This window comes from Silurus meridionalis, chromosome 20 (genome assembly GCF_014805685.1).
Source record: "Silurus meridionalis isolate SWU-2019-XX chromosome 20, ASM1480568v1, whole genome shotgun sequence".
Lineage (NCBI taxonomy): Eukaryota > Metazoa > Chordata > Actinopteri > Siluriformes > Siluridae > Silurus > Silurus meridionalis.
In genome coordinates, this window is record NC_060903.1 from 14372715 (window position 1) to 14388813 (window position 16099).

At 38.6% G+C, this 16099-nt stretch overlaps 2 protein-coding genes across 2 annotated transcripts; one reads left to right on the top strand and one right to left on the bottom strand.

Moving 5' to 3' along the window:
• The first annotated feature begins 503 nt into the window (after positions 1 to 503).
• Positions 504 to 13799, top strand: gfm1 (G elongation factor, mitochondrial 1). The gene is given in 19 exon segments (XM_046876795.1): positions 504 to 710; positions 1166 to 1318; positions 1451 to 1583; positions 1689 to 1893; positions 3230 to 3346; positions 3508 to 3658; positions 4362 to 4516; positions 4641 to 4725; positions 4920 to 5057; positions 5656 to 5757; positions 6033 to 6089; positions 6219 to 6261; positions 6264 to 6355; positions 6790 to 6872; positions 11024 to 11186; positions 12160 to 12304; positions 12679 to 12839; positions 13039 to 13092; positions 13469 to 13799. Coding segments are annotated over 19 exon segments (2244 nt in total). The 5' UTR covers positions 504 to 635; the 3' UTR covers positions 13601 to 13799.
• lxn (latexin) lies at positions 8461 to 14333 on the bottom strand. Its single transcript, XM_046876796.1, has 7 exons — positions 13948 to 14333; positions 10328 to 10504; positions 10158 to 10220; positions 9539 to 9716; positions 9083 to 9219; positions 8915 to 8977; positions 8461 to 8766 (listed from the first exon to the last, which is right to left on the bottom strand). Exons 1-7 carry the CDS (start codon positions 14113 to 14115, stop codon positions 8629 to 8631), a joined length of 924 nt encoding a protein of 307 aa, XP_046732752.1. The 5' UTR covers positions 14116 to 14333; the 3' UTR covers positions 8461 to 8628.
• Positions 14334 to 16099: the final 1766 nt, after the last annotated feature.

A 16099-nucleotide genomic window follows, 5' to 3' on the forward strand; every position in this document is an offset into this window, starting at 1 on the left:
GGGGACCCCTGCTCCAATGCAACTAGTGATGAGTCGTTCATGAATGAGTCTTTAATGTGACGCAAAAGAGAAAGTGATCTCAAAGAGTGATTTGCATGAGTTTAGCATCGCAAAATATCTGCAGGTCCATTTTTTTTCACATGACGCTACCCAATGCAATAGATCAGTTTTTTTGGTCCGAATCTTGACATTATTGTCACGTGACAAAATAACGCAATACGAACCAGAAGATGAGAGGTGAAGCTACTCATTCTGTTTATCATAATTTGTCTTTAGCCGCATTGTCATATTTTCATTATTGTAACTATAGACAGAGTTAATGTATGTTGATGACATGTTATAGGATCTGCTTATTGAAAATCAAAGGAATGAAATTAAATAAATGACAAAAAAGATTCAAAGAACCAAGTCACTGAAAGCTACTGAGAAAATGAATTGTTGTTGAACACATCATCCGCGCCACTGTGTGGCGCTGTGAACACGTGTGCGAAAGTTTGCAACAAATCGCCTGCTTCGCTACCGGAAGACTTGTGTGCGGCTCAGCCGGCGTGACTTTCAGCCTGACACCTCTTACTGCACAGCACCGGGGATTTCATAGGTTCAGACCCCCAAATACACCCGAACTGAGTGTTAAAATGCGGCTACTGAAAGCAGGTCTCACTTTAAAACGTCTCAATCTACAGAATCCAGCTAATGGGACGGTGAAGCAGGTATGTGTTTGATCTACAGGGGGATTTTAAAGCCCAGAGCTCTGTTTTCCTCTCTAACATGTTCCTAAATCAGTCAAGATTTGCATTTAGTGTTCTTAGTATGACTGTAAATTTAGTATGATGCTGTTTTACTCCCTATTTATTTTTTCATTTGAATGAATATTATGGAGAAAAATCACATTCCTACAGTAAATAGTAAAGACAAACTTCTTGTATGATGTCCAGGAGCTGCTATGTGCAGTACAAGACTATTATGGATAAAAAGCAATAGTCCAAATGTCAGATTTCCTTCAAATATATCTGCTTCAATCCACCAAGCTCTTGTTAAAGCTTAGATGCAGAATTAAAGGGCATTAACCAATAAGCATTTGTTATGTTTGTATGTATACATATATACACACACAAATAAATGCAATATTGACAAAAAAGCATCTCTGTTTGCCATTGTGTTGTAGGTGGTGATGAACATTTGCAGGCCATGTTCATCTGGAATTACTCCAAACGAACGCATCCGCAACATTGGCATCTCTGCACACATTGACTCCGGCAAGACGACCCTAACGGAGCGTGTGCTCTATTACACTGGTAGAATAACGGAGATGCACGAGGTAAGAACCGTATCAACTTGTACTGTCTTCGCCTTGTTCTCATGAGAGATTTATTAATAATAACAGTTATTTTAAAAAGAAGAGGAAAAGAGGCTTCAAATACAGCAATCATGATCATTTGTCATGCCTCAGGTAAGAGGCAAAGATGGAGTCGGTGCTGTTATGGACTCTATGGAGCTGGAGAGGCAGCGAGGGATCACCATCCAATCTGCAGCCACGTACACAATGTGGAAGGAGCACAACATCAACATCATCGACACACCAGGTAGAGACCATCCAGAATGTGAAATTATGCAGTTATCGGGTAAGTGGTAGATGTATTCATTGTATTACATGGTTTCAAATGATTCTCATTTGTTTCTTCCTGCAGGCCATGTCGACTTTACCATCGAGGTGGAGAGGGCGCTGCGGGTTCTGGATGGGGCTGTGCTGGTCCTGTGTGCTGTCGGGGGAGTGCAGTGTCAGACCATGACTGTCAACAGGCAGATGAAGCGCTACAATGTGCCCTTCCTCACCTTCATCAACAAGCTGGACCGCATGGGTGCAAACCCTTATCGAGCACTGAAGCAGCTCAGGTGAGAATCAATTGACTTTAGCGATTCGAAGGTACGAAGAAGGTATATGTTTTAAAAGCCAATACAAGTTTGATCATCCAGTAGATGAAAATGAGACACTATATGCCTCGGAGGCTGTTAACCAATAATTGATGGAATAACGAGATGGATAAGAGTATACAGTTTCATATTTGATCAAACTCTGAGGGATGTAGATATAACAGTACATAACAGTACATTAAACAGTGTGTAAAAAGTAAAAGTGCACCCTTTAAACTTTCACAAAAATAAAATTGTTTTGCCTCAAATGTATTTATAATTTATTTGATTTATTATAACTATAATGTTCCTATTATCATTTTAGTCACAAGACTCTTTGCTTAATCAACTCAGTTGATGTGAAAAGACTCTCCGAACACTGATCTATGACTAGTGATTGAAATCTATTAAAATAATCATGAGCCCAAAACTACTTTTCAAAAAAATCGCACAAATAAGGCCGCGGGTGTTGTGGCGAGTTCGAGTTCGAGTCAGGAGTCTCTTCCATCCTTTTTTCCTTTTAAAATGTTCTGCTTGCTGTTGAACTAAATAGATACCACCAAGCATCAATCAAAACAAGTTTAAAAACAGCGTGTGTGCTTCACCCTGATTGGTGGATTGCTGCCTGCTTGACCAGTTATTGTTTTTATCCACTTAAATAAAAAGGAACGACTGATTTTGCAAAAATGTAGTTGAGTTAAAAAGATATTCTCGCCCTCGGTTACCTCGACAACCCTATTAAGTTGACGTTTTTGAAGTGGAACCGCCAAATTCTCTTGGACTTTTGGAAGGGGGCGTGGCAGGTGGATTCCTGACAGATAAACATGTACTGTATGTATTTTTATAGCATGCCTTCATCAAACAAATCGCGGCAACGCTGTTGTGTAAAAAACCCCTTCAAAAACACGTGCATGCACATTCTCATTTATTAACGCACATCATGTACATAAAGAAATTTTAAGCACGTTAATATATTGCCGCCATTTTGATTTTCGTTTATCTCGATCATCGGTTAACTCGATGCTTTTTGGCGACCCCCTAGGACATCGACATAACCGGGTTCCACTGTATTATATATTATTATGAAAGATATTTGACTTTGAAATGTAGTGAAGTTAAAGTAAAAATCTCCAAATTGAAATTCTTCAGTAAAGTGCAGACATGCAAAAAAGCTACTTAAGTACAGTACGAACTAATTACATTTGGTCCACCACTGGTAATTATCTTTGTAGGAATTTACTACTAGTAGGCTGTTAACTTGGAATAAACACACGCTTTTAATGCCGAAAGTGCTGTATATGTTTTTATTCCCTTTCAGAACCAAGCTGAATTGTAACGCAGCATTTGTCAACATCCCCATCGGGCTAGAAGGAGACCTGAAAGGAATCATTGATCTCATTGAGGAACGCAGCATCTATTTCGAAGGTCCTTGTGGGTAAGGGTGCCATGTTAAAATGAATATTTGTATCAGTGACCCATGAATTGTAAGCTACAAGCTGAACTTGTTTATAAATTGGCTAAAGTTGTGGTGGCTCCTGTATCCTGGAACAAATCAACTGTACATCTCTTTCCTGAATGTCTATTTCCTGCTCTTAGCCAGAACATTCGCTTTGATGAGATCCCAGCCGAGATGAGGGTGGAGGCGGCCGAGCGAAGGCAAGAGCTGGTGGAGTGTGTAGCGAATGCTGATGAAACGCTGGGAGAGCTCTTTCTGGAAGAGAGACTTCCTACTGTTGGTGACCTAAAGGTTTGTGCGTTGCTTCTCATTGATTTCCTTTCCATTTTAAAGCCAAAAATCACAGATATTACTACAGATATTTCACATACTGGCTACCCCATGGTCCAAAGTCTGATTACTTAAACTGATGATAAGAGGTCGACCAATATGGACCAATGGCTCGTTGCCATTCTTGCTCTGCAGCTTAGCAGATATGATTTGAAAAATGCTACATGAATCCATCAGTAATGAGCACGGTAGGTGTAAACACTACTTGCTTTTATATATTCACAGTTCTAGCTCTTCCGGTTTCCTGTTTGGTTGCCGAATACAGACTACTGCCACCTACTGGTATGGGAGAATATGTTCTCTCATGCAAAAGCAAAAAACGTAAACGCACAATTTGGTGTGTTCGATGCGCCTTCCTAACAATCTGCAGCCCAAAACAGCCAAAATACAAACAATTGGCCCGATTAATCAAAAATTTATTAGAGGCTTTAACAAGTTAAAATACAAACTACATTGTCAGAGGGAAAACAAGTTTAATGAAAAGTGATGATCAATAATGTAATGAAAATTCTACGATTGATCATTTGTAATGATACTATGATGTTTTTGTTGTATTTCTGTCTTTGGTTTTTAATCAGGTCCTGCAGTGACAGTAATAATACTTCTACTACTATCCATACCTTTGCCACAATGTAGTGTGTGTGTGTGTGTGTGTTTTCTTCAGGCGGCTGTGCGCAGGGCCACTATCCAGCGCGTCTTCTCTCCGGTTCTGGTAGGTAGCGCTTTAAAAAACAAAGGTGTTCAGCCCCTGCTGGACGCTGTGCTTGATTACCTGCCAAACCCCAGCGAGGTCAACAACTACGCCATCCTCAATGACGAGTGAGTCCACCTCAGTGTTTCTCAAAATAGTCTGAATTAGGAAGGCGGTGGGTGAAAAAATATTTTGCTCTATGTAGTACCATTCTAAATCAAACTAATGCTTAATTAATTTATATGCAAACAGGGAATCGAGTAAAAACTCGAAAATCCTGATGGATTCAACCAGAGATGCTACGAAATCTTTTGTGGGTTTGGCCTTTAAATTAGAGGTAAGAGCTTGTAAATGCTGAGTGTGCACATCGACTGAGAATTTTGTGCTGTTGATTATTTGAACTTGTAAGCAGAATAACACATTGAATGGATAAAGATGTTACACTTGTAGTTTTCTGCTTACTTTTCCCATATCTTGATTCCTGTGTGTGTGTGTGTGTGTGTGTGTGTGTGTGTGTGTGTGTGGTAATAGGCTGGGCGTTTTGGCCAGCTGACCTATGTGCGTGTATATCAGGGCTGTCTGAAGAAGGGCGAGTACATTTACAACACGCGCACAGCCAAGAGGGTGCGTGTGCAGAGGCTGGTGCACCTCCATGCAGACCAGATGGAGGTGAGAATGTGTGTTTATAGGTGATAATCTGTACTGATCCTGGGCTCATGTTAATATATATTACATTAAATCCGACCCATTATACAGTGGTACCCCGCTTATACAATATACACACACTGTTCCACAAGATTTTAGAATGTGCTTATGGATATTTGTAGTCATTCAGCCACAAGGGTTTTTGTTAAATTCAAATATTGATGTAGGTGACGTGAGGAGGCCTGGGGTGCAGTCAACGTTATAATTTATCTCAAAGGTGTTCATTTGGGTTGAGGTCAGAGCTCTATATCAGGTCGCTCAAGATTTTGTACTGCACCCCATATAAACCATATCTTCATGGTGCACAGGGGCATTGCCATGCTCGAACAGGTTTCTGTCTGTAGTTCAGGTGAAGGGAAAATTGAATGCTACCGCATACAATGACTTCCGTTACAACTGTGTGCCTCCAACATTGTGGTAACAGTTTGGGAAAGAACCACATATTGCTGGAAGATCTACTTGTATATACAGTGTTGTGTGTCCCATAATCATGCTTTGTTTTTTTTTTTTTTTTAAACTGGGTTTCAATACAGAAATTTGATGGGGTTTTTTTTCTTCTAAGGATATAGATGAAGTGTATTCGGGGGATATCTGCGCCCTGTTTGGGATTGACTGCGCCAGTGGAGACACCTTTACATCTCGAACAAGCGCCAACCTCTCGATGGTACAATAAATCAAATATTGCTCTTTTACCAGGTGATATTGTATTATTGTGCAAACTTTTTCTAATGTCTTCAGATAAATATGATTTGGAATGGAAACGAATATACCGCAGTTGTATAAATATTCAGGTTTGCTTGTGTGGCTAAAAGATTTACTATCGTCAGCAACAACATTATCCGACATTCGATAGTCATTTGTCTTCAATTAATCAACTTATAGTCAACTCTAGCCTTTCTTTATTGCATGCTAAATGTTTTCATATGCTACCTACCACAGGAGTCCATCCATATCCCTGAGCCAGTCATTTCGATGGCTATAAAACCAGTCAATAAGGTAAGTGCTCCATTTATATATATATATATATATATATATATATATATATATATTTGCCACTGACGCATACATAAAAATAAAACATTCTGCACGTATCCACTCATCCAATATGTCCTCTGGTCTATTTAGAATGACACAGACAAGTTCTCCAAAGGCATTAACCGCTTCACTAGAGAGACCCCACTTTCAGGGTTCATTTTGACACCGAGAGCAAGGAAACAATCATCTCAGGAATGGGAGAGTTGCATCTGGAGATCTATTCCCAGGTATTGCATTATATCCACTAAAGAAGCCATTATTATTTCTTTATAAGAAATACGATTGTATTATATAAAGGACTAAATGCATTTTGAATTTTCTAGCCATTTCTGTTTCATAATGACTTACTTAAAACCTGTAAGGAATACTTGCTCCTCTTTATGCCAGGGGCTTGGTGTTTTTAGGACAAGTAGCTGCAATCTACAAAAAAAAATTGGGTTTTAATGATCAGATTCATGTTACATTCGTTTGTGTTTTCACATTAGATTAGAATTGGATTTCCGGGGACATGTTTGATTCCACAAAATATACAGCAGCATGCTAAAAAGCAGATCAAAACTTTTATTTTATGGTCACTAATGGACCACTGGATTTTAAAGCTAAATATGATTTGCTCTGTTGTATGGACAAGGCAATGAATAGGTTTTGATTTGTGTTGTAGAGAATGGAAAGGGAGTATAACTGTCCATGCGTGATGGGGAAACCTAAAGTGGCCTTTAGGGAGACAGTGACCAGCCCTGTGCCGTAAGTACCACACCGTTTAATGCACTATTTCTTGTTAAATGAAGCCTGAAGGTGAGCAGAATTAGCAGCTGGGGTGAGTTTAAGTTTGTAGGTTGAACTCTTACCACGTTTTGATTACATTTCTTTTCCATAAGAATGACTTCTATTCACGCTACCTTAATACATATGCTTTAGCAACGGGGTGGTTATTATTGGCAAAGTGTAAACACATTTTAACATTTTCTATAAATATATGCAAGCTAAGATTACTAGCCAATGAGGCAGATGTTCTACAGCAAATTACGAATTTGTACGTGATTGCACACACTTTCCAGCACCAGGCACAGGTGTAGATCAAACATAGACTTCCAAATACATCCATTCCAGAAATCTTGTGTCTCTAACTCCATGGTTCTCAAACCTTTTTCTGCCATTCCCCACTTTAGAGGGAGGAAGATTTAAGCCCCATCTGTCTTTTATCACCCCAAAAAATAGTAATGAAGAAAAGTGTTTAATGTATTGAAATATCAAGTTATGAATCAAATCGCATCCAGATACAAAATAGAGAAAGTAAAAATGTAGTTATCACTTTGCCTTCCTGTCAGTTTGCAATCTGTGCAAAAAAAAGAAGAACAAATGCATTTTACAAGAACGATGCGAGTCAAAAACAAAAAAAGAGCACATCAATATGTGAGTCTTATCACTGAATGAGTGGCTTTTTGGTTGATTTGGTCCTATTATCTACCTTGTTTTTGTCTGCTTGCACTGAATTGCTTGGGGTTTTTTTTTGTGGTCAATGTCACCAATTTATCCATTGTATTTATGCCCACTACATACAGTATGTTAAAGTGTGTTTATTGGTCTACTGCAGTTAATTTGCCAAAAGAACTTTATTTTTACACAATAGTTCCACTTTTTCCTCCTGCTACCCTTTTAATTTACTTGCAGTAATTGCCTAGTTGTTTATTTGTGGTTGCTTTGAGTGTATGAACTTTATTTTAAAATATTAATGAAAATGAAAATTAATGAACACAAAAAACTGCTGTTAATTGTGCCCCACCTGTCATATCTTTATTCCCCACTAGAGGGCCACTCCCCACACTTTTAAGAACCATTGCTCTAACTTGTAAATTTTTTTTTATTTAAAAATGAATACTTTAGTGAAAATAGCTAATGATTTTAAGACTAGTTGGCTATTGGTCACTATATTTCACATTGTACATTACTTGATCAAAAATGCAAGCTCTAAACACAATAGCTACAAAGTTAGGGATCGAAATGAACAACCTTGTGATCTCAAGCTCACTTGGAAAATATTTCCGTTAACGTGACCGCATTTTCTACACAAGCCTAGATAAGTGACACAGTAAATTTATTTAATTGCGCGTCTGCCTGCTATAAGTGGATGTTCCCTGAAAGGTTACCACAAAGTCGAAAGCACACAATTGTAAAGGATATCTTTAAAGGACAATGCCCATGTGCACAGAGCAAGCTCCTTGAGCATATGTTTTACATGGGTACCAACACATACATTTCCTACTTGTTTCTTTATTACGAGTGTAATATTTTATAGTGTAACGTTTACTATATTAAATATCAAGAGTAGTAGTTGAAGTAGCCTATATATTTATTGAATTAAGGCATTAATACAGTTAATGTAGATGTTGATAGATTTTGGCAGTCATTTAATGAAGCAACTTTACAGTAATGTTTTTCATCATGAGTGTGTAAATGACTTGATTTAAGTATAGTGTTTGGAAAATTTTACATTGAAATGTTAATTCTGGGGGGAAGATGTTACATTTAAAGTGTCGGGGTTTGAGTTGCAACGGCATCGTGGCAGCAGTTCACTCTTGACCACTTTTACACTCTTTTCTGGAGACCAGGTGATTAGCAGCTTCCAACGAATAATCTCCTAGAACAACGATATCATGCACACGGTTAAGTCCTGCTCAGCATTTGCCTTTGAGTCGAATAATAAGTGACTGTAGTGCAAATGGCAATTACAATTGTATCAATATGAAAGATCATTTATCATTAATTATTTTGGTATTTGTTGTTACCTGGGAAACCATATCGTGAAGGAGAATCTCGTACTCAAAGTTTAGCTGGTCTTCTGCACTTTTCTGAAATGTTTATCATGCAAAAAAAAAAAGAAATGGATGTTATTGATTACTTTCATATTTGAAGTTGTGCTTATTCAGGACCATGTAAGCCAACAATCTTCTCACCAGTTGATTGAGTTTGGACACTTGAGCCATGTTGTACCGTGTGTTCTCATTGGACTCATTAAGCATGATAAAGCTGGCGGCCAACCATCCCAAGTGCCAGAAAGGGATCATATCAGGTTCCATGTTCCCGTAGCTGTCTGTCAAGGATAATAAACATAGCTTGGTAAACCTTTTCCTATAGTGCTGAAGGTACTACAGAGACATTTATGGGTGATGCTAGAAACAATGCAGACACAATTGTCCTGATTTGATATAATTATAAACATAAATGCCATTTGGTAAATTATCACCTCGGAATTGAGTAGAAATCTTCCCCCAAAACCTCTAAAATATCCCTAATAAGAATCCCAAGCACATCATCATCTGTAGTTCTGACAGTTCTTGTTTTGGATTTGCCCCTCTGTGGTTTAAGAACTATGACTCCTGGTCTTGAACATTGCAGAGATGTATGCGTACCTGGTATGTAGTCTGCAGTTACAGCATTGCTATTGTCACTATATTGCTGGTAGAACGCCTGCTCCTTATCCGACGTGTTGAGACGAGGTAGACCATCACAGGAGCACTGAACCTGAGGTTGCTGCTGAGTCTCCCCTCTGGGGTAGAGCACCTCTGCCGAGCAACGACCCTCTGAACTCTGGAGCATATCGTGCTTCAGTTATTTTTCAGTTGCACATAGTCAAAAATAGCATCAGCTAGTAATCATTGATCAAATATACCACAGTTTTCAGGTACCAGTCTAATAATAAAATAATACTCCAAGAGGAGATGGCTAGGTCTTGTTCGGATTTGAAGGTAGTGCTAATACAGCGCTTTTCTACAATGCAAGTTGGAATAATTATGTCTTGCCAGGTGTTTTTTAACGAAGCTCTTTGTACATTCAATGACTTGTGGCACCGTGTTCATTCTATATACATGGTCTCATCATCAGGTAGCAAAGATTCCAAAAGGAAGTTGGTCAAAGGTGAATCCTATCAGCCTATACACACACACACACACACACACACACACTATCTCACACCCCAGCAGATTTAAACACAACCACTGAAGCTATAAAAGCGAACAAAACTGAACTCACCTCACCGACTATGTCCTTTACAGAAAATTCAAGGATGTACTTCATCCCCAATTCCCCCATGTCCTGTCAGTGAGAGATAAGTACACGTTACCCATACACAAAATAATGGTGATTTGATGTACACTTCATGTGAAAGCATGAAGAAATTGATTTCTAAATCTTTGCCTCACCTCTGCTGTTGCCTTGTGAACTTGGGTCACCACATACAGCCTGAATGGTGAGCCATGGATGGTGTTGATGTAGTGTTGGACTGCCTGGCCTGCCCGCGTCGCTTCATAAAATTTAGGATTCAGTTCCCTTGACTTCATGTTTAGCCCGTCCTGATCCTGATCCTGAGCCACAATGTCCTGAGAAGTAAGAAAACCACAAGAGAATGGGTGTGGTTGCTATGCTTTTGGACTTTGGCACAGGTTTGTCAGATCATGTTGCTCTTGAGTAAAGACTAGGTAAACAAAGAGATTTCAGTTATGCTTATACACCCTGAGAGTCTTAAATCTGTTTAGTCGTGCTGGAGTTACTGATGCACCGGTTTGGAATGTCCTTCCTACTTCCTGTCTTTGCGAAGTTGTCTTTGTCCCACCTTCTCTTAAAGGGACAGTGTGCTTTTTTTCAGATATGCACAAATCCTTTTTTGTATTGATTGTATTGTCTATTATAGTAGTATTGCGTATGAAATTGTCTGTTCATTGTACATTTATTAAGCATTTGTATTGCCGTAGCGATGTAACGAGGATCTCAAATTCTTATTAAATAAATGTGTTGTTTTATATTGCATTTGATCAGATACCCTGCTTGACTACTATGACTACATGGAGTTTATTTTTATCAGAATGGAGGGAAACTTCTGTGCTGTTTTGATTTTCTAGGTTTGATTTCACTCACAAGAAGCAGTCAGGAGGGTCTGGGCAGTACGGTAAAGTGGTGGGAGTACTGGAACCTTTGGATGCAGAAAATTACACCAAAGTTGAATTCGAAGACCAGACCGTCGGCACCAACGTACCCAAACAGTTTGTACCTGCTGTTGAGAAGGCAAGTCTCTTCATTTGTTATTTACACTATATGGACAAAAGTATTGAGACACCTGACTTTTTCTAGCCATATCTGCTTCTTCCCCAAACGGTCACCACAAAGATGGAGGCACATTGGCGCTATAGGATGTCTCTCTTCCCTTAATTGAACCGCATAATGAAAGCTATATCCACAAAGATACTGTGTGGTTTACATGGGGTAAAGATCACGACACCTACTACAGAGCTCTGACCTCAACCAAGGCCTCTTCACCTTATATTAGTACTTGAATTCCACAAACAGCACATGGATGAACACAAATTTCCACTAGCACACTCTAAAATCTAGTGGAACCTCTTTCCAGAAGAGAGGAGGTTATTATAACTGCAAATAGGGACTAAATGTGGTATGGGATATTTAAAAAGGACATACAACTGAAAAGGTTGGTTGTCCACAAACTTTTGTCTATATAGTGTGTTATTTTTTCTGTATATGGTAATCCAGATGTTTTAGTTTGAACCAGGAAACACTGGTATCAGCTTGTAGCTGTGTTAATGAACAGTGTACAAAATCCTACTGAAGCTGAAATAGGATAAACTCAAAGTCTGTCACTGATCAAAATGGCATATTGTGTGAAACACCCAGGACTTCAAATACACCCTGTATGTGACATTTGGAGTCGGTAGGAGCATTGTGGCTCTCTGGAGACATCTTGTAGTACACTATATAGTACCTCAAGTGCGCTTCAATATACTGTACAAAAGGGAAAGGATTAGGCGTTATTGATTACCAGCTCCAATTAGAATTACAAGCACGCCTCTCTAATCCCTCTTGAAGTTTCCAAAGGATAGAAAGAACCCAAGAATTCTGACCAAATCCTTGTCCCTAATCTCAACTCTTTGTTCCCACAGCCTTTGTGTACAACCTTTCTACTCTTCCCCTTTGCTCTTACTCATCCCCTCTAACTTTTTCCTTTCTTTTCTTTTCCCTGTAGGGTTTCAAGGAGGCATGCGAGAAGGGGCCTTTGACAGGGCATAAGGTATCCGGTGTGCGATTCGTATTGGACGACGGAGCGAATCACATGGTCGACTCCAACGAGATCTCATTTATCCGAGCAGGAGAGGGCGCTATGAAACAGGGTAAGCATTTGGTTCCAGCCTACACCCTTTTATGCCAGCAAGCTTCTAGAAGCAATTAACTGACTTCACAAGAGACAAGTGGACAGGCAGTGTTTGTCTTTTTTTTTTGTATGCTGTAAACCATATTTAATATCAGAATCTGCATTTGAATTTAAAATCAGAATCAGAATGGGAGGTGGGGGTCCTTTTGCAAAGACATAAAAAATATCGCGCAAGAGCTACATGGGTAGGATTGCATTTTAATAGAGTAGGTAGAGATTGAAACCATGAAGCTGTTCAACGAGATCCCAGTGAGAGGAGAACAATAAAATATATATAACATTTTCATGCATTTTTGATGTTTCTGCACATTGATGCACATGTTCTTCAAACAGCAATGGAAAAAGCTAATGTGGTGATTCTCGAGCCAATCATGTCTGTGGAAATCGTGGCACCCAACGAATTCCAGGGAACCATCATCGCCGGGGTCAACCGACGCCATGGCGTCATCACCGGCCAAGACGGTTCTGATGGCTACTTCACCCTGTATGCTGATGTAAGTACATCTTAAATGGAATCTCCCCACACTCTGGTTAAATGCAATATCGTTTGAAATGCGTTTACAAATATTGACTTAAGGTAAATGTGTTCATAATGCAAATATTTTTGTTAGAACTGAATAGCCTACGTATTTAGATTGGACTATACTGCCTCTGCCTTGATCCCTAACCTTCCTGTCGGTATGTCTTTTCCAGATTCCTCTCAACGACATGTTTGGTTATTCTACCGAGTTGCGTTCTTGCACTGAGGTACTTAGTTCAAATTTTTTTTTTTTTTTATAGTTTTAAAAAATAAAATGTAATTTTACATTTATTTAAACCCTACTTTTAAGCTAAACAATGCATTTCACAGACACTGCACAGCATAGCTTTATAATATAAATATTTATGGTAAATGAAAAAAATACCTTCTATATATTTTTACTGATGATAGAGTAAATCTATGTATAATTTTGTATCTGCAAATATCATGATACTAATTACAAGCCTGGGTGATAGTGATTCTTATAATCAGAGCTTTTTTTTTTTGTCATGTGCACATTTTAAGTAACACGGTTTTACAAAGCTGGTTAGTGTTGAAGTATAATTTCTGGGCATCTATTCATCACTTCTATTTCTTCCACAGGGGAAAGGAGAGTACACTATGGAGTACAGCAGATATCAACCTTGTCTGCCTCCTGTTCAAGAGGACCTTGTTAATAAGTACCTGGAGGCAACAGGACAGTTGCCTGCAAAGAAGGGCAAATGGAAGAATTAAGCAAATATTCACACACAGTTTCCCTCTCATTAGTTGGTCAATTATGTAATTTATAAATATACAATTTTAATTTGTACATACTCCACAGAGCCGTGCTTTTATGCACATGGTGTGGACTTGGAGGATGGCTTTGAGGGTGTATGCTGGATTGTTTTGTACTGTGTACAACATGGAGTATAATAATAAAAAAGGAAATCGACTGTGTGTCTGTGTACTTTGATAACATTTATGTTCACACAAGATTTTGTGGCCCTGGTTTTTTTTTTTATTCCTCCGTTATAGAATGGCATAAATGTGCATTTAACTATTCAGCTCATAGACACAAACTCTCATAAAGCAACACTTACCTTAGTCACTGATATACTGTTAGGAAACGATGGCACGCAGCTGGAAGGACAGTCCATCTCAATTTGTGATCCTGTGCCTGGAATCCCGGTCATTGGATTGCTGTAAATCGCTGGACAATCCCAAGCCAGTGAGAAGAGAACCAGACGTACCAAGCAGAACCAATTCATGTTCAATAAGTAAAGAGGGCAAGTTTAGGAAAGCTCTGAAGGATAAAGTGTGCAACAACAAAATATATATATTTATAAGGAAAATCTCGTAAGATCTGTTTTAAAGTGAAATGGGGAGCTACACCAGAATGTTCACAAAGGCAGGCAAGATTAAGTTCTCAAGAGTGCTCTCTTGTATGCTCTCATTCCTTCACTTGGAATCTGTCCTTGCCCTTAAAAAGAAAACAAAATTCCTCCCACGTTCTGCAAACAGCTGAACAAACTTTAAAGTTGAGAGGAGGGGAAATGTAGCTGATTGGCTGAATGTAAGTCAATTGCAGAGATCTGATTTATATAATAATTTGGGTCAAGAATGTTTTTCCTGGTCTATAAAACTTTTATACAGTATTATAAATGTATATGCAAGACACTGTATTTTTTTAGATAACTGACTGCTTAAGCTCACTAGCATTGTATTAATGAATTGGTTATATTAATTGTGAGCATTAATGCCTGCACATGTTCAATCATTTGGTTTTATTTACCATACTGACAATCATCTCTACATATGTGTGTGAAGTAGGGAGAGGAAGGCAAATGCAGCTGTGGTCAACCTGGGTTTTGTTTACATGTTCTAATCTGGAATGTTCTGCAGTGATTGCATGCAGGGAGAAAACTGGTTCACAAAACAACAGCTGAATGTTATTAGAAATTCATGAACTCTTCTAACTCTGTCCATTAAAAAAACAAAAGTCCTGAAATGTCACATTGATATACGTAATTATTTAGAACCCTTTGTTACGACACTGAAAATTTAGTTCCGGTGCGTCCTATCTTTTGGATAGATTTCGAGATGTTTCTGCATTCGACCTGTGGCAAATTCAGTGGGCATGATTTGAAAAGGAAAACAATTGTCTGAAAATGCAAGCCATGAGGTTAATGGAACTGCTTGCAGAGCTCTGAAACAGGATTGTGTTGAATGTGTTTTTTGCTTTGTTGAAAGGTTGTATGGAGTGTTGTCATTTTTTCACAGTTTATGTGTCAGCCTCATGCTAAAATGCTTGAATATATATCTTTTTTTTTTTTTTTGAGATATATAGCTGACATTATGGACCCTGACAGAACCAGTTGCCATAATTCACTTCTAAATTGATCCTCCTCAGTTATTATCACTCTTACTATATGAAGTTCTTTACCTGGGCTAGTGTGTGCTAGTTTGAGGGTTTAAGGTGAGAATACATAAACATTTAATCAATGTGAGTCTAAAGGAATGATACTTTATTCATAGTTATATCCTGAAGTCTCTCCAAGATTAGTTCATAAATCACATTAAAATGAGATCCTGGGGAAAAAAAATTCATGAGCAAAATAAATGGGCTCTTTTGACTGACACCTCAGCGATGGGGTTTTGGAGAAGTCGCAAACCTGCAGCATCTTGAACCTGATTTACTGCCAACCTGCTGATTAATGTAATCATGAAATATGATCTCCAGGAAAAGGCTGTACACCAGGCCGGAAATTAATGAGCTTCACCCTCATTTACAATGCCTGCCTGGGCCACAGGAGAAGAAAACCTGTTTGTTGAGTGCAGATTAATTTTTCTGACAGATTACCAGGCCTGAGTGAATTATTTGCGATTTCTAAATGACATCTGTGGTAATTACAAAGTCCTGGTGGCTGCAGTTCTCCCAGGCCTTGAATGACTATTTCACTCAGACTCACTAATGTGGTTAAGTGTGAACACAGGTTAGGAGGATTGTAGGAAAAATAAATTGTAGCATAACACTATACCCTTTATTCTAATGTTTTTTTTTATTTGGGCTGGCAGGCATTTGGATGTAAAAACATTTTCACATCTTAGATTGTAAGTTGCAGAGTACAGTAGTTCTTGCACCAGATGATGACTACCATTCATTGTACAATAATAAAAAAGATATGCTGTACAAATACACTAAATGTACACCTACAACGCTGACTAATAAGGTAGGTGTACAGTTAACCAACT